Genomic DNA, 21,785 nt, shown 5'->3' with positions numbered 1-21,785 from the left:
TATTGACCATACTTCACCGCACCGCTCCATGCAGCTTGCTGTTAAGGAGGGGGAGGCAAGGCCAGCGGGCGTCACGCTGGTGAGATGTTAATTACCTCGCCTGGTATGCAGGAGGTCGTGAGTTCCATCCCGACCCTGGCGCCTGCTGTATGTTTGGAGTTTGCACATTATCCACGTGGTCGCGTTGGTTTTTCTCAAGGTCCTCCGGTTTTTCCCTCCACATTTAAAAACATGTGTTTCGAGTATTTGGCTGCTATAAATTTCCACACGATAAGCCACTTCGCTTCTGAAAAAGAGCTGTATAGCTCAGTGGGCCTTATCTGGTAAAATTAATTAAAACAAATATTTTTAGTTAATGTACTACTCAGCATTGATGTTAACCATGTCTCGGATTCAAACTCAGGTCGCTCGGTTTCGAGAAAAATGTGATCTAACCACTGCACATCCTCCTAGCGGATGGCCAAATGAATGAATAAACGTTAAAAAATTCTCAGATTGTTTCTACCATTATCGAGAGCTACGTAGGGTTTATTTTAGCTCGTACAGACTGTTCCGCAGATGTGATTGCTAGCATTGGCACAACACATTGTTACTTTAATAATGGTGATTATTGTCTGCACATGAATCCCTTTCATTTTTAGTTCTCGTCTTTATTTATTAATTACACATCTTCCCCCCTCCCGTCATCGGTTCAGCAGACGACAGGCAAACACATGGGTGCTTTGAAAGTCGAAAAACGACACGAGGATACGGACGCGATTCCAAAGATGGTCAAACCCGCCTTCCCTTCTCAGGTTCCCCTTTCTGCCTCAGCGCTAAAACATCCGTTTTTTTTTCTCCATTAAAGTCTTCCTCGCAGCCAAGAAGGCACGACATGATTTCCTCTGCGGCCCAACGGAGACCCCCATCCTAACCGCGTTACATTTGTTTAGATTGCGTGCGGCGAGTGCTTGTGAAGAAATGGGTCAGGTATGCTCGCTTGCCCACTCTCGAGACAGAACGATTTAATAACTACGAGACGCGAGTGCGAGCACGCGCACGTTGAACACATTTCCTAATTACACCATTGGAACCTCATTTGCCAGTAAAAAATATGATAATTGTTTTTTTACCCTTCCATCTGGCAACAAAACTGACACCTTTTTTACAAGGAGTCATGTTTGCATAGACCACAATACCTGCAGTCATAATGCAAACAACAAACATAACTCTGATAATATGCACTGTCCTTGAAGTTGATTGGTCCACACCCGAGACAGGAAAGCTGTCAGGAAAACTGTGTCGGGTGTTGACCAATCAACTTCAAGGACAGTGCACATTATCAGAGTTATGTTTTTTGTTTGCATTATGACTGCAGGTATTGTGGTCTATGCAAACATGACTCCTTGTAAAAAAAGGTGTCAGTTTTGTTGCCAGATGGAAGGGTAAAAAAACAAGTATCAAATTTCCTATTGTTTTTAGTCACGGGCCTCACGGTGTCTGCGAGTTAAAATAAAAAAAAACCCAGATATTCGTACTTTGCTCGTGCTGGAATGTGTTTGCGCCGAACAACAGCGCACGTCACAAGGGCTGTGCTCGCATGCGAATTTCACACGATGCCCTTTAACCGACGGACACGTCGCGTTCATCGGGGAAAACACGAACGCACCGTTGCCTTCGTGCGCCGCTGCACGCAGACGCGGTAATCTTCGAGGACATCTCGCCCGCCGCTCTCTCGTCTCGGCGTCCGTTCCGTACCCAAAAGAACAGACGTTCCCCTCGGAGTTCCCCACCATGAAACACCTCCCGGCAGGGACCCGAGGCAGTCTTGCGAATCCCGCGAGAGCGAGGAGATGGGCGAGGCCGCGTGTGCAAGCGTTCACGCTGTGTTTGGTTCACGCCGGATGGCAATGCACGTTCGCGCAGACTTCGTACAGGCCAGGGGTCGGCCAACTTGCGGCTCTTTAAGGACCGTTTTGTGGCATTATTCACGTGCAATGCGGATATTGTAATGTAGAATTTTGTTTGTTTTTGTTTTACCGAATTCTAAAATAACGTGGCTCTTCCTGTTGATTTGGTTGCCAACCCCTGGTACAGACACCGGCATCCGCACGGTTTTCCGACGTGTTCTCAGGCTGGTTGCCGCGTGTTGTGCGGCATGATGTCCGGCGTTTCGTTCCACCACCTGGGTGCTTCTTCACGAACTGAACTGAGCAGGTCGCATTCTGCCCCGGTGATATCGAGTTGCCAGCTGCTGCGGCTCGTGCTTTATGTAGGCCGGCCAACACAAGATCAGCTCAGCACTTGCACAAACATGATTGTCCTATATGTTATTTTAATGTTTTTTTTTTACCATACTCCCTCTATCTAGTGCAGCGGTGCTCAGGGTGCGGTCCCCCGGCACCACCGGTGTGGTCCAAGGGGCTGTGATGCAGACGCAGGTTGATCCGTAAATAATGACGATGTTTATACCTTTTTGTCACGGAAATGTATTCATATTTTATGTAAAAATTAAGCTAGGTAAACTATCCTGATCAAACTACCCAAGCTAAATGCCCCCTCCCGACTTATAGCTGCGTTAAAACAAATATTGTGTTCCAGTAATATGAATTGTTTTGTGTTACTGGCATTTAGAGAGAGAGAGAGAAGCGATTGTGTTTTTTTCACCAGGGGTGCAGGGGGGGTCTGTGTGGTCCACGGAAATGTTTACATCGGCCGTGTGGTGCGCGGGCCAGACAGGATTGAGAAACGCCGCTCTCGCGAAGGTGCAATGTGTTAGAATAGGCCACTCACCTTTCCTGTGAGCTCTCCAACCTTGGTTGCACTCAGCAGGGAGTCTCGATAGACGACGTTGACAATTTAATATTTGGTCCCCAAGAGGCTTTGTTGGGACCAAAACCCCCACACACCGGGGGCTTGCACCGGGGACCTCTACGTCAAGAAGAAGCCTGCCTGTCGAAAGGTCCTGTGGGTGCAGCCGAGGTTGGAGTGCTCGCGAGAAGAGCGTGTGAGCTACGCTAAGAGTTAAATTACAACCGACGCGACACGAACGTGTTATCACTCGTGATTAAAAACAAGAATAGGCTTTTTTTTCCTTTTCCAGCGAGCGCACACTAGGTGTTAAGCTGTTCAAACACCAAGCAGACACCTATTGCAAGGCATCACGTCGGCATTAACCACACACGCTTGTGGCAAAACGTGCAAACAAGCATGCTTTTATCGTGTATGCGTTGTCTTTGAAACTGATTGGCCGACACCGGAGACATCCTTCTTCACAGCCTTGTCGCACCAGCGCCAGTCCAGAGAACGGCACAAAGTGAACAACATACATTTCGAAAGCACGTTTGTTTGCATGTTTTGCACACGAGCATTTGTGTGAATAATGCAGACGTGATGCCCTGCACTCGGGATCTATTTGGTGTTTGATTAACACCTCCTGTACTATTTCCGGAAAGAGCAGACGCTCTCCTTTTTTCATTATTTTGATAATGGAAAAAATGATCCCGTAGATATGTTATCCCTCAAGAAAAATCCTTCTTAATCAAACTAAAACGATTTTAACTAAACTATTTTTTATAATACCAGGTAAAGGCCCACTGATCTATGCAGTTTTTTTTTCAGAAGCGAACTGCCCAAAAATGATAGCTTCACAAAGTGGCTCATCACGTGGAAATGTATAGCAGCCAAATACTCCAAACGCATGTTTATAAATGTGGAGGGAAAAACTGGAGGGCCCGGAGAAAAAATGTACACGACCACGGGTAGAACATGCAAACTCCAAATATACAGCAGGCGTCAGGGTCAGGATCGAACCCACGACCTCCTCCATAGCAGGCGAGGTAGCGAACATCTTGCCACCGTGGTGCCCCATGCGGTCGTGACTGACACGCTCCGGCTCAGTGCTGAAGAGTTTCTGAAGCGGGCGTTCAGAAGCGTGTCGGTGACCGCCGACGGAAACTGAGCGTTTCCCTCCTCCATCGCCCCAAACTTCTCCCCCGTCCCACCTACGTGCCAATCTTAGAAAACACTCGCCAGCCTGTAGCGTCATCGCCCGAGTGCCACCTTTAATATCGCGTTCACCACGCCACCCGGCTCGGCCGCTGCGCCTTAAACCCTTTGAACGTTTCGAGTGCGATTTCCCCGTTAAAAGCGGCCCCGTGCGCGTCGTGCCGCTCGACGGAAGCCTCCGAGTGGAGAAATCCACTTCGCCTTCGGCGGAGAGCGGCGACCGCGCCTCGCTCCCTCGACGGGCTCCGTCGTTCGAAAGTGCCGCGACGACGCGTTCGACGTTCTGTTTCCGCACCGACGCGCAAGGTTCACCCGCAGGCAGCGGAGAGTGCCCGCGACGAGATGTAGGTTAAAAAAAGGAGGCGAGCCCAAAATAGCCGACCATTAATTATGAAACGTGAACACGAGATGTGTGGAGTTTAAACTATGTTCGGGATAAACACGTGTGAACTTCTTTCGCGCACCGTACGGAGCCAACCGTGCTAATCAGACAGCAAACGAAACACAAAAATCAGATCTCAAGAAGTTCGTTTTCATTCGAGAACACGTCGTACTCCAACGCACCACGAGCGGCATATTCCAACAACACGAATGGCACAGTCACACTTTGGAAGTCGGTGGGAGGGGGGGGGTCACCTTCTCGCGACTTGTTCTCGGTGCTTACTGCGTACATCTACTGACGGGATCTGTGAAGTGCGCCCACCATGTCATCGTTGATGAGAGGAGTTCTACTACTGTACTATGACTGTACAAAATGTGCACGACTACTGGCTGCTGACCAAGCGCTGAACCTACTCGTAGTCTGTGCTCTCCTGCGTATTCGAAGCTTTCCCATGTCGGCACATTCAGCATTCAACCGTCGGATGGATTTTTGTCCGAATTGCTGTAGGTTGTCTCTCAGTGATGTCTCAACATGTTGCTGGATAAATCACGGCACGCACTGTGGGCGAATCGTGCCAACGCAGAGAACGAAACAAAAAAACGCATTGGGCAAAGTTTATAATTTATTTTTTATAGGAAACAGCCAAAAACGCACCAAGGTAGCAATTTAACCCCATCGTCCGTGATGGAATATGCGTGGGACCGTTTGCGTCAACTTAATTGGACGAGAATGGGCGTTCGCCAAAATCGCGAATTGGGCCAGAAGCGCGTGCTCGTGACGGCACAGAAGCAAGGTTGGAGCTCATTTGTCCTCGTTCGTCAAAGGCGGGGTGTATATATATATTTTTTTCCTAAAGCGTGCCGACCTCAGGAATGATAACGCAATGCACAATCGGCATGTGGCATGGCTGTTTGGATTAGCTTCACGTGGCGGGGCCCCGCAGCACAATCATCCGGCCATGATTTAGAGATGAGAGCAAACACGTACTCAGAGTCAACCGCCGCGGTCGCTGAGCCGTGGGTTTGTTAACCCCTCGCGATGCAGAGGCATTTAACGCGTGGGTAGTTAAAGTGGTGGGTCTCTAAGCAAGACCACTGGTTAACGTGTTCCCCAACCCTCCTTAACCTCAGAAACACAACTTAGGTTGGTAAGGCCACAATACAGAGCGATCACATGTCAACGCCTCGAGTCGATGCCAACTACATCATCGTTTTGTAAGCTACGTCAGGCAACTTGAGTGAATGCGCACTATGGATATGCATTAGGTTGGATTTGTTTCATGTCGTGTGTGAGTGCGTTGTGTCGCGACAAACAAAGCATCTAGAACGATGTGGGAGCCTGTTGAGACCACAAGTCTCCGTTGCAAAAGTTCATCAGGACGAAATAATATAACAACACGGCAGAGAAAGTGGGTCGTTTGCCAAGTATCGGTTGCCATACCAAAATAAACAAATCGCAGCATGTGCCGTGGCAAAAACGAAATTCAACGCGGAAGACTCCGGAGCGGCGCTGGCACGGGCGCGCACGTCGCCTTCACCGTTACACGGAGCGCTGAATACCAACGCGCCGCATCCCGGGGGCTCGCGCTGGAGGAGGTGGTGGCGGTGGTGGTGGGAGGGGGGGGGGGAACATCCGCAGACAATGTGCTGACTCGCCCGAGGTGTGTGTGTGTTGCAGGAACGCCATGGACACGCGCGCCATCCTGCTGTGGTGCGTCAGCGCCGCCCTCTCGCGAGCCCAGCTGCCATCGGAGCAGGCGACGAGCGCCATCGGTAAGCGCTGCAGTTTACACCGTAGCTGTCGCGTGCGCAGGCGGTGCGACTGCACCGGGTCCGACGGGCTGGAGGTGCGCAGGCAACGGGCTATGGAAAGGTGGAGGGGGTCGGGGGGGCCTAAGCTGTTGAGTGCGCCTGTGCCCACGGGCCGAAGAGCCCCAGGTGCTGGGCTAGGAAGAGGAGAGGGCCGTATTTAATTCCTTGTTGCAGGGCCCATGCCAACCACTGCTGCATGTGGCTCCCGTAGTCAGGGTTTGGTGATGTGTAATGATTCACACAGTCACTGCCCACGATTTGATGATTTGTTATGATTGGAGATCGTGATGAGGATCTTTTTTTTTACCCTCATATGCATGACGGGTAGTGGCATGTCAGAGGTAGAGAACATGCCTGGAGATGGAATGATGAAATTATATCAACTGTTGTATCTCGAGACAACAATACATGGCGAAGGCTTGGGAACACCTTCATGCAGTTGTAGATAAATCATGATCATGATGATAGCAAAGAATGCACTCAGAGTACTGTTTTTCTCATGTTGCATCTATAGTTTATTGTTAGCATGATGGCAGAGACGAATGGGCCCAACTAATTTGAAACACAATCCTATCATTTATCACATCTATGCAATACAAGGCAGACAATGTACACCATCTGTGTAGGGGAAGACTGCCTCATTCTGTGGAATAATTTACGGCAACATTTTAACCTCTGCCAGTAAAATAAAAAAAAACCCAACGAAAAAAAATACCCAAAAGAAAAACAAAGGAACAAAAATAAACGAAGCTTGGAGGAGGAGGCTTATTTAACAAAGCAAGTATTTCACAAATGCAGTATTCACCAGAACAAATTTGACCCTATTTATTTCAAGGTGTTTGGCAGAGCCAAGTTGTTTTCCACCAAGGTCGGTTTACAGTTGCAACATTAAGGGGAAGTCTAATTTTATACAGCACTTTATAAAGCACCAAGTATCATTAAATATGCATGGAAGCATAGATCATGGATCAATCACAAAATCAGACGCATCATATCGACTGCTCGGAGAAGCCGGTGTTCTTGGGCAAAGGACGACACATCGTTGCTTAGAAGGGATGATGGCAGATTGATGAGAGTGGCGACGGACTGGCAGCCCCGAAGGGAAGATTGCAACCGGGAAGGAGACACCGCCGTTCAGGATGGAGCGATCAGATCAGTACCCGTGCGGGAGCGGGACGGATTGTGGCGTCGCAGGAGCGTGAGGTGATGGCGATGGAATGCGGAGGCCGTCATTCAGCGGAGGATAAGCAATGGCTGATTGATGTTGCTGATCGACGATCTGTGGTGCGTTATTGATGATGATGGTGATGGTCACTTCGGGTAGTGGTCATGATGGTATTGGGAGTGGTGGTGGTCGTGATAATTATGGGTGATCGTGGTGATGAAGATGATAATGATATGTGATGATGGTGGTAATGATGGGCAATGGCTATGATGGTGGTGATGATAATGATAATGATGGTGGGTAGTGATAGTGATGATAAAGATGGGTGGTGGTGATCATGATGGTAACGGGTGGTGACGGTGTTAATCGAGGCAGCGATGGTGATGACGAAAGCGGTGGTGATGATGATAATGGCAACTAGGATGATGATGATGACATACAGACAGTGGCCAACATTTTGCTCAAAGTCATTCATTCAGCCTGACTGAAATCTTAATGAAATCACCTGCAGTGATTTCTCCCAGTGGTCTAAAAATAATATTTGCCAACACTTGAATCGGTCACGTAGTGCATCACGCGTGCTGTGTTCTTTTTTTCTAACAGAGCAACAACCGACTCCAACCCAGACCGCCCCTCAAATCACACCGGCCGTGGGACTCAAAGCCCATCGCTCGGCTCCTCCAAACACACGTGGTGGCGCTTGCACGCTCGCACGCACGCTCACATGCACGCTTGCACGCACGCACGCACGCTCGCACGCACGCTTGCACGCTCGCACGCACGCACGCCCGCTTGCACGCCCGCTCGCACGCACGTACGCGCGCACGTACGCGCTGGCCTCATTGCAGTCACGACCGTGGACCTTCACTCAATTTCATGTTTCACTGAATCAGTTTGAAGCGGTGAGCAAGGAGAGTAATTGAATGTGTGCTCCAAGGCCCTGTAGGGGTTAGTAATCACGGCAGGCGTTTTTCGAGAACGATGCCAAGACTCGAGATGCGCCTGCGTGTGCGTGCTACGGTCAGCTCTATAACGACACTTGACGTGCCATTCCCTTTGCAGCGCGGTGTGTTAAAGGTGCAACCGTTTATTTGCTTGTTCGCACCGCTGCTGGCGGAAGGACGTCCACTAAAGGAGGCTCAAGAGAGCCCCTTTAGATGCTATTTGGCCTACTTTTCCACATTGGCCAGATGCCTTGGAAGAGATGGCGATACCCAAACTTGGCCGCACCGTACGTGACCTGCCTGTTGAATAGCAGCGACACGATATGATGCTGCTTAAACAATAGACAACACGCAGTTGTTGAGCACAGGCCAAAAGGTCCAAAACGTCAAGCGGCCACCAACAAAAAGCACTATCAAAGCTGGAATAGATAAGAGTTCAACGCGAGTTATAGCACCGTCTACGTGATTATGCGAACGCCTCATTATGTTTGCAGGATGCCTCATTGGCATCCTGGAATTATATGGTTTATTTCAGCCCAAACGTTTATAAAGTTGCAAGGCTCTGTTCACGTTAACACCCAGAACCACCAGGATAATTGCACTGAAAATATACACTCCTGGGATGGCGACACACACGCACGCACGCACACATACAGCGTTTAATCACGATCTTTCACCGGCTTTTGATTCTCACGTGAACGAGCGGGAGTAGGGATAACAAAGTGCGAGTTCAAAGCCGAGTCAATCTGTGGGTGTGTGGGTGGGTGGGTAGCAGAGGTTGCAACCGGGTACCCGATACCCGTACCCTACCCGATACCCAGCTACCCGTACCCGGCCGGGTACGGCTACCCGTTTGCGACCCTGGTGCGGCCGGGTACGGGTATGGGTAGGCCGTGAGTCACTGGTGAGTAACCGTTTGTCACTCATTTCGGGTAGGGTACGGGTAGGGAACGGGTACCCATTTGCGACCCTGGTTCGGCCGGGTACGGGTAAGGAATCAAAACCCCTTTGCGACTTCTGGTGGGTAGGAGAGCGTGCGTGGGGCTCGTGAATCACCAGGAGGGGGCGGGGGGGGGGTCTTTATATCTCTCACATTGCTCTTTCACCTCTGACAACCACACGCATGTGGGCCGGGCGATTCTGTGCCACGTTTCCACGACCACTGGAAGAGCTGGCTCGGTGGCACAGCATGGTCCCGTGGTTCCCAACGCCGTGTGCCGATGGCCCACTCGTGCACTTCGTGAGCACTGCACAGTAAGAGCCGCGTGGGGCTGACTCAGCCCCAGCACGGCCCTGTCGTACAGTCGCCAGGTGACGCCAGGTTGTTTTTCCACTGCGCCAGTCGAGGCGCGCCGCTGGCGTTACACGCAGTGAACAGGGTTGACTCAGCGACGCGGTTCACCGTGTCGGTGTTCTGACGTACGTCCGGAAGGCTCTTCCTCCCGATATTAGGAAGCCACTGGAATTTCTTTAGAACTGCTTTTTGGGTTTACTGCGTTGTCCTTCCCCCACACCTCTGATTAACACCGTTGGCAACGTACGGTGTGCGGCGAAAGAAGTTAAACATGCATACATACAGTACATACATAAATACGTCACGCAAAATGAACATTTTATTAACCCCGCCACTCCTGGCCCTGACTGGAAATTCACACATACGGCAAGGGCCCCACGCAAGTTTGGCTCGGATGTCCCAGTGGAAAAAAGGGGTCTTCCAGAGCCAATTTGGTTTCCGAGTCAGCCAGCAGAGTTGCCATGGAAACACGGGGCTGATCCCATTAGCTCAGTTCACGATCGGAGCCAGCTCACTTCCCAGTGGTCATGGAAACGCAGCATGAGTGCACATATTTACTGACCTGCATTGTGCCTCCTACGGACCTGCGGCTCTAAGACCTATTTTGGCTAATTAGAAAGCCATGAGTACTCAATTTGTATTCTCAGCATCGTATTAGCATTCTAATATAACAATACATAATGGGCATTTTTTCTATATTTTTTTTAACACAGATATGTACAAACACATATGCATACACAGATATTCAAATGCACACGTGCACAGAAACATATGCAAGGTTTCATATTCTTGGTTCTTTCGGTAAAGTCACGTAGAAGGGAAAAATGTAAATAATAAAAATATAAAACAATAAAAATCTGTAAATCAAAATTTATATGCAAGGTTGTAATGTTGAAAATCTAAAATATACAATACAAAACAGTGAATGCACCTTTTATTAAATATGGTATATTACAATATATATTTTATTACAAATAAAATGGATTGAACAGATTTATAATAGATTTTTTGGGTTCGGCCACAGAACGATTTGACCAAAATGTGTGTTGTGTAGACCCTCCACCACCCGACTCGGTATTTAATGAATCACTTGTGCTCATTATTCAGGAATCAACATTTCAGCGCATTTGTGTTCATGTCTTGGAGCAAATAAATCTCCGTCGGTTGAAATCGTGGAACGCACTCAAAATGATGCTCTCACTTGACAATTCAGATTTAAATATTTCTACAGCCGGCGTGCATGCAAAGTGGGTCGTTTGGCGAATGCACAAATGATGTGCACTGCAACACTGAAGATGATGTAGTCGCCGTAATAGTGCACTATGTTTGGCAGGAAGCATATATCACCGTTATGTCATAAATGGTTCAAATAATATGTGGCACTTTGTATAACCTACGTGCTATGAAACCTCTCGCCTCCAACAATATCTCTTGGAATGTGCCGAATCGCGCAAGCTAAGCAAGGGTTGAGTGTGAGGATGTGCGCCCGCTGTGCACAGCAGTTGCTACAGGCTGCTGTGCTGCTACATTGGTGGGCAGCAGAGGGCATTGTGGGGACATCGATTGTTGTATTGTACTTCTCTGTTCCCACATCTATGCTCCCTGCTTTCACCAACCAGCCATGACGAAATACGGCCAAATATATAACCCCCATGACCCACGGAGCGTGGGGTGGCCCTCATCCAGCAGTCGATTGACAAAACAGGCTACGTGTGAAACCTCTTCCATGCAAAATTCCCCTGGTGTTAGACATTTCTTAAAATACAACCTTCGCAGATGTTTAACGTGCCCTGATTATTAATGCGACGACACGTTATCAAGGCCTACCTCACGAATGCACAGCCTTTGTGTTTGTCAAGCCATTCGCTGGAAAAAAAAAAGAAAGACTCGTGGATATTCTCTGCCCCCACCCGGACCTCTTTCCGTCAATTCACAGCGACGTAAATTAAGGGCCTGGGCCCGAGAGAGGAGGAAGACGGCAACAATAGCTGTGACCGTAGCGGCTGGGCCGAGCCATGTGGTCAATACAGAACGAAAACCAGAGGAATCTATCTGAACCAATTCCACATTGAACACCGCGTGCACTCGTGCTAACGTCCCGTGCCGAACGGATGTTTACGTATGGTTTTATAGTGGATATCTTTTCAGTAATCCTCGCAAAATAATACCATAATTGTGGTTGAGCAAACTATAGTGAATCCGCGGGGGGGGGAGTGGTGGTGCAGTGTTTGTTTGTGCACTGCCGTGTGAAACCAGTTTTCTGAGTTTTATACCTGACCGTCGCTAGCGTCAGCGGTGAGTGACATTTGAATCGGTCCTGGGCTCCCACTACTACACCAATGTGCAGTAACCATAACCAAAGTGGTGCAGTATGGTTAAATTACTCCCCTGGCTGACATGGCACGGAAAAGCCTTCGACCAGCAATGGATTTACAATGCACTGTCATCATCATCATCACCACCACAATACATGCGCAAATATCCCGTAGGTGATCACTGCACATTCCGTCATTTGTTTCCACTTAACCTCTGTCTTGTGCCAATATGCTCAAGTAGTGCCACATCTTTCTGGCACCAAATCTCTTGTGTCGTTAAGCCATTCTCTGTTAGGTCTTCCTCAATGCACTGCACATTATTATTACTATGAGATATATTGTCGATTTAAAGCTTTCGTGACTGCAGGGATTCACATTCTTGGTTCTTTCGGTAAAGTCACGTAGAAGGGAAATAATAAAATAACAAAAATAAAACATGATAAAATTCTCACGACGTTTCGGCCACAACGCAAGCAGCCGTCCTCAGAACCAAGAATATGATATATTGTCAATTGACTATTTTCTGTGTGTTGTGCCAATAACGGGGGGTTGATTGGCACAACACGCTGGCAGTGTAGGTTTCTGAAGGGGGGTACCTAGAACCGGTTAAAATATCACTCACCACTGATAGTAACCATGGCTGGGATTCAAACGTCGGTCACCAGGTTCATAGCGCAGTTTACTAACCACTGTGCCACCACTCCCAATATAATTGCATATGTATTATCTTAACATTCTAACGTTACTTTTGCTCTCTCTTTTTCTAGATTCTGACTCTTTGCACCCAGATGACAACACAAGTACGTCCCTACATCACAAGAGTGCATGCTTTGCAATTAGCAGATCGTATTCTACTCAATTGTAAACATAGAATGTTAATTATGCAGCGTACACGGCATCTTCCATTTACAAAACTGTAACATTTGTTTGTTATGTTAACACTATTTTATTTGTGTTATCCCCCCACAGGAGCCATGAACAGGCAAGGTGAGCTGATGCTGTGTTGACAGCAGCGACACACTCCAGGGGCAAAGCGCTCGATTCTCTAACCCTGGATTATGTGATGTAGGTGCACACCCCTGTAATTGGTGGTTTGCACCTACATCACATAGTCCAGGGTTAGAGAATCACGTCGGGATCATACGTGCGAGATGCCCTCCTGCAGGGGCCAGCGATCGAGATGTGCCTGCACGAAGCAGCGCACCAACTCGATCGTTGCCCTGGCTCTGTGGGGCTTTTGGAGTGTTGCCCCATCGTCCGTGTGGGTTTTTACCAAACGCCGTTTGTCCGTCATTTCTTTGATAATCTAGAAATAAAGGTTGGACAAGGAATTAGCGATGCATCGTGAATTGGCACGAAACTTCCCCACTCCAAAATGTTCATTTGTGTTTTTGAGTGACCTAACTTGGAGAGCGGACAAACATTTCTAATTAAGATAACTAACCGCCCGGCAACCACCGCCTCACTGCCATCTGCGAATCACAAAGCAAAACAAAGAGTGCGCTACAGTGCCTGTTTGGACAAGGTGAAGAGAAAGAGCAGGAGATTACATGCCATTCATCATCCAATGCCGGCGAAGGGACGATAAAGTTAGGACCAAAAAGTCAACGTAAAAAAAATATTGCACATCTATCATCTACAAGATATACGTGTCTGTTGCACGATATATCGTGCCGGTGATTGCGGTTGTGTTTGTCTTTCTGCAGTGCTGGTGGGAGTGGTGGTGGCACTGGTGCTGCTACTGGCCACCTTCGGGGCCGTCATGCTCTACATTCTGCGGTGAGGCCTCCTTCCAGCGATGCACCGCAAGCATCTGTGTCTGTGTGCTCACCTCCTCAACTCCCCACCTCATCAAAGCTTCAGCTCCCTTCCTCCTGGCCTCCCCACCTCTCCACCTACTTACCTGTTACCTGCCCACCTTCTCACTTACCAACCTCAACTCCCCACATCGTCACCTGTCCCCACTTCCTTACTCCCCCCCCCCACGCCTCATCCCCACTTCCCCAGGGCCCGACATCGTTCCCCCATTTAAATTGTGGCTCAAGCAACGACGACGCAAATTTGCAGGCGGCTTCTGTACCTGGGCAATGTTTGTGTGCGCGCGCCCGTGTGTCATGCATGTGGGGAGCGGTGGTGGCGTGGTTAGTACACCGTGCTACGAGCACGTTGACCCTGATGTCAACCCTCGTTCACAGCCAAAACCGGTGGCGAATATCTGAACTGGTTGTGGGCATCTCCCCTAGGTCAACTCAGCCTTAAAAGAGTACCTGATGCGGTGCAACAATGGTGGAGACAAAGGCGGCCGGACGTGGGGCTAGCCACCCCCTCCCTGCCAATCCACTCTCCACGTGTTACACTGACAATAATAGGCGCTCGCTAGCAGTACTTTCCCCCAGCAGGCTACGTAGGGGATTTTGTCTTGTCATTCCTCTACAATGCACGTGATCTTTAGTTAAAAAAATGTTTCTTTTATAAATGCATCTGGCCAGATAGCTCGTCGTGAGAGTGAGCGGCTCGCAATCGGAAGGTTGTGGGTTCAAATCATGATTGCTGGATGTTGACTCAGCCCACCATCACTACGTGGACATTAAAATTAATACCGCTGTATGGGCAAGACGACAGTGGTTGCCCGATGGAAAGACTCACACTCGCCATAGGAATGTGGAATGTTTGTGCATTGGCTCGGGGCTGTAGCAGGAGATGAATGCTGCCGCAATACTCAATTGAGCAACAAATCACTTTAACTGTACCTATTAAATATAAGCATATATATATCTTTGTTAATTTAGCCAAACATAACTCGCAACGCTAAGCAGATAAACAGGCCAGAAGGGGACCCTTGTGTTAACTCTTGGGAGACTCATCATGCCCCAGGTCCCACGTGTGGTGAGGATGGATGATTCCGACAAAGCAAATGTTCACAGTGGGCCCCTTCTTGGAAATCCATTAATTATCAATTATATCATTAGTCAATGCCAAATCGAGAGACACGCTTATTCCCAAGTCACAGCCATACCCCTAAAAGGTAGTTGGCTGACAAACCTCGGGATATATTTTAATGGATATCTGGATATTCTGAATGGATATTCTTTAACCACTTTGGCTTAAAGATTGCCAGGAACCTTTGTTACTGCCAAGTGGAACACCGGATACGGCTCATATGTTATTAACAAATCAGATAAATAGAAGTACAGCCCTTTGTGAATCCAAGGTCTCCCCATGCCAACCAATGCATGAGGGTTCATTGACCGTACTTCACCATGCTGGTTCAGCGTGGGTTAGACGATCGTGACACAATGTGCATTACAATTTGGATTTCCGTAGCATCTAAACGCGGCGCATCTCAAGATGCTGTACAGGAAAAAAAGTCGGGCGTGTTAATTTTACAAAAGACAGGGAATCAATCCGAGACAGATTTAAAAAAAAAAAACAAAGGTCTTGAGCCTGGATTTGACCAAGAACACGGAGTCGACAGCACGGGTAGCTGGGGGAAGGACGTTGCAGGCTATGGAGGCAGCAGAGGAGAATGAGCACCATCCACAATTAGCGAAGGTTGACCAGATGGCCGACGTTATAACGGTGATCAAGAAGGGCGAGGAAGCTGACGTTTGGCACAAATAAGTCAAGCCTGTACTTGTGACTCCACAATACAATCTACTAAATGTCGTAATATGTGCCTCCAAAAGTGACAGCACGTACGTTGATTGCTTTCGCTCACTGGGTGACGTAACCCCTAATGTTCTCTATGTCGTTTTAAGTCTTGTGCTGAACACTTACACAATACCCATCATCATTCTTGAAGTCATGTGCCACTTGGTTCACTCGTGTACGGAAATATACATCCGTGAAAAAAAGAAATTTACCTCCCATGGAATGTGGCGCTAAAGCCGTTGACGAATGCTGTACGGCATATACAAGACTGAGATGGCCGGGTGATATATTGCACACACCTATAATGCCTGTAGCCATCATCTCTATATACAAATGCGTAAAGGTATACATATCTTGAGCAAAAGCCAGATGGGGTTAGGGTAAATTATAGTTCTGTTTTATATCCTCGTTCAGCTTAACTTTGGAAAGCTTTCCTCTAAAGGTCACGCATTTATGTTAAAATCCGCAAGACTCCGGGCTATTATATTATTATTTAATTGCGTGCCCTATCTATAAATCCTGAAGTTACCTGCCACCAAGAACCTGAAAATGGATGACATACATTTTTTTGCAAAGTCAAAATACAAATGTGCATGTTGGGGGCGGGGTGGGGGGTCCTCCAAATGTGTTTCCGATTGTGCTACATCAGGACACGAGGTAAAGAATTTATTTGGAAATCTCGCACAGCAGTGCAACCCATGCATGGCAGATAATAGCTGCAGATGAGATTTTTCAGGGGACTGCTCCCACTAATACCCTGCAAATGCCCTTTTTATAATTTCCCCACACACCCTGCTATGAGACTGACACAATAAACCGAAACCAACCATTGTGTTGCTTCATAGATTTGGACTTTTTTCCAATTAATTGCAAAGCCACATTTAATCTTGTGGGTGTGTGTGTGTAAATGGGGGTGACTGCCATTCGTGGGGAGCGGTAGTGTAGCGGTTAGCGCGCTGCGCTATGAACCTGGCGACCTGGGTTCGATTCCCGCTCATGGCCAACACCAGTGACGATTATCTGAACCGGTCCTGGGCCTCCCCTAGGTCGACTCAGCCTGAAATGAGTACCTGGTTCGGTGTATAAACATCGCCACTAGGGAGACAAAGGCGGTCGGGCGTGGTGCTGGCCACCCACCCCCTCGTGTACCGTTCCGGCCTTCATAGGTGCTCGCTAACAGCACTTGCCCCTACAGTCTGTTAAGGCTATACGGGGGATCTTTGTCTTTTTTTGACTGCCATTAGACCATCGAATCGGAACACTTTGAGAATCCAGTTGTAATCTCGGGTGGCTGAGATGCCAAGTCTAAAGTAAACTCCTAAGCCACCTTCCAGAAATATGAGCAGTTTGCGTCTACATAATTCGTGTTGCATGCCTGCAGAGAAACATCATTGCTGCAGCTTAAAAGCGCCGTTTACTCACACAATGCCTCAATCACGGTATTTGGCGAACGGCGTCTTTTAGCGCCAGCGACGTTCGCTGGCCATGCCAACTCCCACGATGTGATTGTGATATTCACGTTACAAAGATGCGTTCCCCAAAAAAACACTCTGCGGTCTCAAGGAGATTAAACCATCGACTCCAAACCGCACTCTCAAATAGCTGTGGTCACAGCGTGGATTTAAAATAGTGTCCAAAATGCGACCGCAACTCAAGACTCCATTGTAAAACTGTGGCCATTTTTGTTTTATAGGTCTTGAGCCTGGAGTTAGTCCAGGCTCGATAAACACAGAAGTGGGGGGGGGGGGTCGACAGCATGGAGAGCTGGGGGACGGCTGTTCCACACAGTGGGGGGCAGCAGAGGAGAACGAGCACTGAGAGAAGGCTGATCGGGGGGGGGGGGGGGCTTGGACAGAAAGCCTTGGGTTGTGGGAGTGGAGAGTGAACGGAGGGGAGTTACTTGACACGAAGAGTGGAGAGGCAGGCGAGTGCATTTTTCCACGTTGAAAACTCATTTCTTGAGAACTGCTTTTTGGTCTGTTTCGTTTGTTGTCCTTTCCCCGCACCTCCGATTAGCACGGTTGGCAGCGTATGGTGCGAAAGAAGTTCAATATACACGTACACACACACACGTGAAGGGAAGGAGAGTGAGATAAGAGGTGGAGAGGCAGGCAGGCGGAGGTCGAGGTAGCGTTGTGCAGGCTGTGAGTGTGATCTTGAAATTGATCCTGGATTGGATTGGAAGGTCGGTGGAGCTATTGAAATATTGAGGTGATGTGACCTCGCTTACGGGTGCCGTCGAAGTGCCTGGCAGCGTGGCACTTTGGGTCACGTGGAGTGAGAGTTTTGCTTGCAGTTAGAGGTACTCTACTGTATTTTATAATGAGGTCAGGGTGGTTCAATGGCACCGTGGGTATTGTTGTCCACCTGCTTAACTCGAGTGCACATATTAGGCACGAACTCTGCCCAACTGGTCATGTATTCGGTGGAATATTTACAGCGCAAAAATAATTGCGTTCACCGATCTTGTGAATGATTGATACTCTCCTGTTCATTTGACATGAGGTCACTCCTTTTTAGTTTGCCTTGAAACGTCAAATGCATTAGCAACTAACGTGTGACCAATATACACAACGTACCTTTATCCTCTGGTGTCGATAATGTACAGCCCGGAACATTGCATGTTCTTTTTTCCCGAAAGAAAATGTACTAAGTTTATGCCGGTGCTGTTCTTCCAAGGGAATTGAACTGTTCCAAAAAAGTGCCGCGGTCATTCAAAGTGAGCAGTGGCAACCATATGCCTTCCTCCGTGCTTTGTAATTTCAAATCCTTGGACAAGCCTGCAACACTTCCCAAAACCCGGAATGAAGTCGCCCTAATTAAGGGGCAATCGAACGCGTTCCACTTTGGTGGCTACCGCGAGAGATTGAATAGCAAAACAACGTGTTTTACTCCACTCACGCGAAACACCATACCTGGCGAAATGCCAGCGATTTTCAATACTGTAGTCGTGATCCGCATATAATCCTCGGTATGTGCTCACAGCTTGATACGAAATGTTGAGCCACATTTGTGTCCGTAGTAACGAAGATGATGGGGGGGGGGGGGGGGTTGGGAGTCGTGGCGCAGTGGTTAGCGCGAACCAACCCGAGAAAACCAGTGAAGTATGGTCAAACACTCAAACAACCCCTGTGGCTGAAATAGCGTGGGGAGGCCTTCCTTCAGCGGTGGATTGATCATAAACTACGATGTTATATTCTTAGGATTTTTCAGTAAAGTCACGTAGAGAAAAAAATAAAATTAATAAAAGTAAAATAAAAAATAATTAAAATTTTTTATCTACGTGACTTTACCGGAAAAACCCTAAGAATATGAATCCTTGCAGTCACAAAAGCTTCAAATCTAGAATTAATACGATGTTATATATGCTAAATACTCATTTAAATTAATAATACACAAGCACTCAAAACAATACCATTAGTGTAAAACAGTGATGCATGTCGATAATTAAGATAATTATGAGTGTTTTATGATTGTTTTAGATATCTGAATTAACTATACACTACTGCACAGATACAGGTAACACACGTGTATAATACACAATCACTCGCACACAGGGAGCTTGAGTAAAGGTTTAAACCAAGTCATGTAATCTAATAGAGTCGTGACTGAAGTAGCATTGAGAATTCTTCATTTGGCTCTACTGTATAGCTTAATTTAAAGACGACACATGGAATGTGCATGGATGTATATAAACACGTATCTGGAGTTTGTACCCCAAGTGTTGACAGTGCAACATACGTAAGATAAAACGAGTGGTTATAAGGCTGAAAGCTGCTGAGGACATTACACAAACACATCAAACAAAAGAACAAAGTTCCCCCTTTATAGACTTTTGGGGCAAGTGCTATTAAGCAAGTACCTACTAAGACCGGCACGCCACGCGATGGGTTGTTGTGACCAGCATCACGTCTGGCCGTATATGCCTCCCCATTGCTGATGTTTCCGCATCAGGTCTTCATTAAGGGCTGAGTCTACCTAGGGTAAGCGCATGGCCGATTCAGATACCATTCGAAACTTGTTGATAGCCGTCGCTGAACCTAGGTCACCGTGTTCGCAGTGGAGTGGAGTGCTAAGCCCACAACCACAAACCCCAATACACACACCAATGAACAATTTCGCACACCCTTGCACCTTCTGGGAAAAAAAAAACATAAGCACACACGTGGGCTAATTTAATCATCCACGGCTCAACCCTCTGTAACGTGTAGCTTTGCACGTGGGGGTCAGTGCGTGTGAAAATATGCACGGGCTGCTGCAACCACCGTCCTTTGTGCACACATGCACCCACAATATCTGGCAGTTCTTGCACGAAGATCCCACGTATAGCCTTAACGGACTTTTGGGGGCAAGTGCTGTTAGCGAGCACTTTTGAAGGCCAGCACGGCACACGAGGGGGTGGGTGGGCCAACACCACGCCCAAGCCGCCTTTGTCTCTCCAGTGGCGATGTTTACGCATCTCACCAGGTACTCATTTGAGGCTGAGTCGAGCTAGGGGAGGCCCAGGACCGGTTCAAATAATCGTCACCGGTGTTGACCGTGAGCGGGAATCGAACCTGGGTCGCCAAGTTCATATCGCAGCGCGCTAACCGCTACACCACCGCTCCCCACTACCGCACACACTCACATACACTCACGCAACGCGCACCGCCCCCGAAGCCACATCCTGCCAAGTAGAATGGCTCCGATGCTAATCAACAGCACCAACGCACTGGCTGCTGCCATTTGCAACCCATTACTCATTTACTGTCCAATCCTGGCCGATACCGTGGCCTTCACTTCGTGACCCTCTCTCTCTCGGTGTCGCAGAACACGGCGTGTTTATAAGTTGCGTATGTCCGAGTCACAGGTTTGCTACGTACGGTGCGAAAGAAGTTCAACGTACAGTACACACATATATACGCACCTCCGATTAGCATTGTTCGGCTACATATTGCGAAATGAATTCAGCGTACAAACATCAAATGCCCCTAAAGTCACTGGATCTCGGGAGACTAAGCAGGTTTGTGCCTGGTTAGTTCTTCAATGGGGTGATCTCAACCAACGGCTTGCCAGGTGTTATAGTATGTGGTAGGGCTGCGAGGCGTGCCCACGAGATAGAAGTGGTGTTGAGTGTCAGAACTCATCTCGATGATGCCTGATGGGTTTCCACCGGACACTCCTATTTCGTTCGCACACGGGCCAAACTTTTATGAAATGGAATTGGCCAAACATCTTTGTTTAGCAGAACTTGGCTTTGGGAGGAGGGGGGGGGGTGCAATACGTCTTCAAAGTCAGTGAGGTTTTTTTCTGGGTAAACATTTGGCAAAAGTAATAAACATTTGGCAAAAGTAAACATTGGAATTGGCAATTCATGGGGGTAGTTGGGAGGGATTGCGTCATATTTGCGGGGACTATCAGCAGCAACAAGAGGCGTAACAAGATCTTACTTCGCAACAGCTAAAAGTTGCTCATTACACCTTGCCGGACAACCTGTTTGTTGCGCTTGTGTGCCGAAGCCTCAATTGTGTCGCGTTAACGTGAGGTCGTTGCTGTGACGGTGTCCTCACGCCCCTTGGCGATGCTTAGCAAGCCTCCACGATTGCATAGGCGTTGGTCGCCGCTCTTAAAATGACAACTTTAAAACAAAACAGTTTCCTGTACGGGTTGTAAAGATGCAAGTCCAATGTTACGCCACCCCAACCGACCTTCCCCCGTGGATTAATGTCGCACTGCAATCGTTACACTTATGTACACATGGCTGTCAACCCACACGGCTTACCCCGTATTCTTGTACAGGGGAAATTGAGTTTTCAGGTCCATACGGCGTACAGCCGTTTCAATACGGGCAAACACAAATTGTATGTCTGTTTGTGTGTTCTCCCTTGTGATTGGAACTTTGTAGGATGAACCTTGAGATGTATAAGGAGCACGGGGTGGCCAATAAGGTCTGAATTGGTCTGTAATAAGGTGGGCACTGATAAGGGGTTGTGGCAGATTTGCACTTATAGTTATCGGAAACCGTGTATACAGTTCCTCGTTTCTCGACAACAACCGCCGTTCGCCGCCAAGTGTCAGAATCATCATCTTTATTTAGACTGGAAGAATCCGATGAGCTATGAAGCTCTTTTTCACGGACGTCCAGTAAGGGGGCCGGTCAGAAACGAGTGCAGAAGTACTGCATAGGAAAGCTTAGCAAGTCACACAAAAAAAAGTCTATAATTCCGAATTGACGTCACCATGGTTCTTGTGCCAGG

At 48.1% G+C, this 21,785-nt stretch overlaps 1 protein-coding gene across 2 annotated transcripts in view; it reads left to right on the top strand.

The window, feature by feature from the left end:
- Positions 1-21,785, top strand: part of LOC144931508 (receptor-type tyrosine-protein phosphatase alpha-like) — a 103,163-nt gene that overhangs the window by 39,247 nt on the left and 42,131 nt on the right. The window contains exons 2-6 of one of the 2 annotated variants that reach the window (XM_078855440.1): positions 6,047-6,141; positions 7,949-8,038; positions 12,666-12,698; positions 12,868-12,885; positions 13,605-13,677. In XM_078855440.1, coding sequence (XP_078711566.1) covers positions 6,054-6,141; positions 7,949-8,038; positions 12,666-12,698; positions 12,868-12,885; positions 13,605-13,677 — 302 coding nt within the window. In that variant the 5' untranslated portion in view covers positions 6,047-6,053. The remainder of the gene's footprint in view (positions 1-6,046; positions 6,142-7,948; positions 8,039-12,665; positions 12,699-12,867; positions 12,886-13,604; positions 13,678-21,785) is intronic. The other variant, XM_078855441.1, reaches the window with a different exon arrangement.

The sequence above is a fragment of the Lampetra fluviatilis genome, chromosome 4 (genome assembly GCF_964198595.1).
Source record: "Lampetra fluviatilis chromosome 4, kcLamFluv1.1, whole genome shotgun sequence".
Lineage (NCBI taxonomy): Eukaryota > Metazoa > Chordata > Hyperoartia > Petromyzontiformes > Petromyzontidae > Lampetra > Lampetra fluviatilis.
Note: the sequence above shows the minus strand (reverse complement) of the source record. Positions and strands in the feature narration are given on the sequence as shown.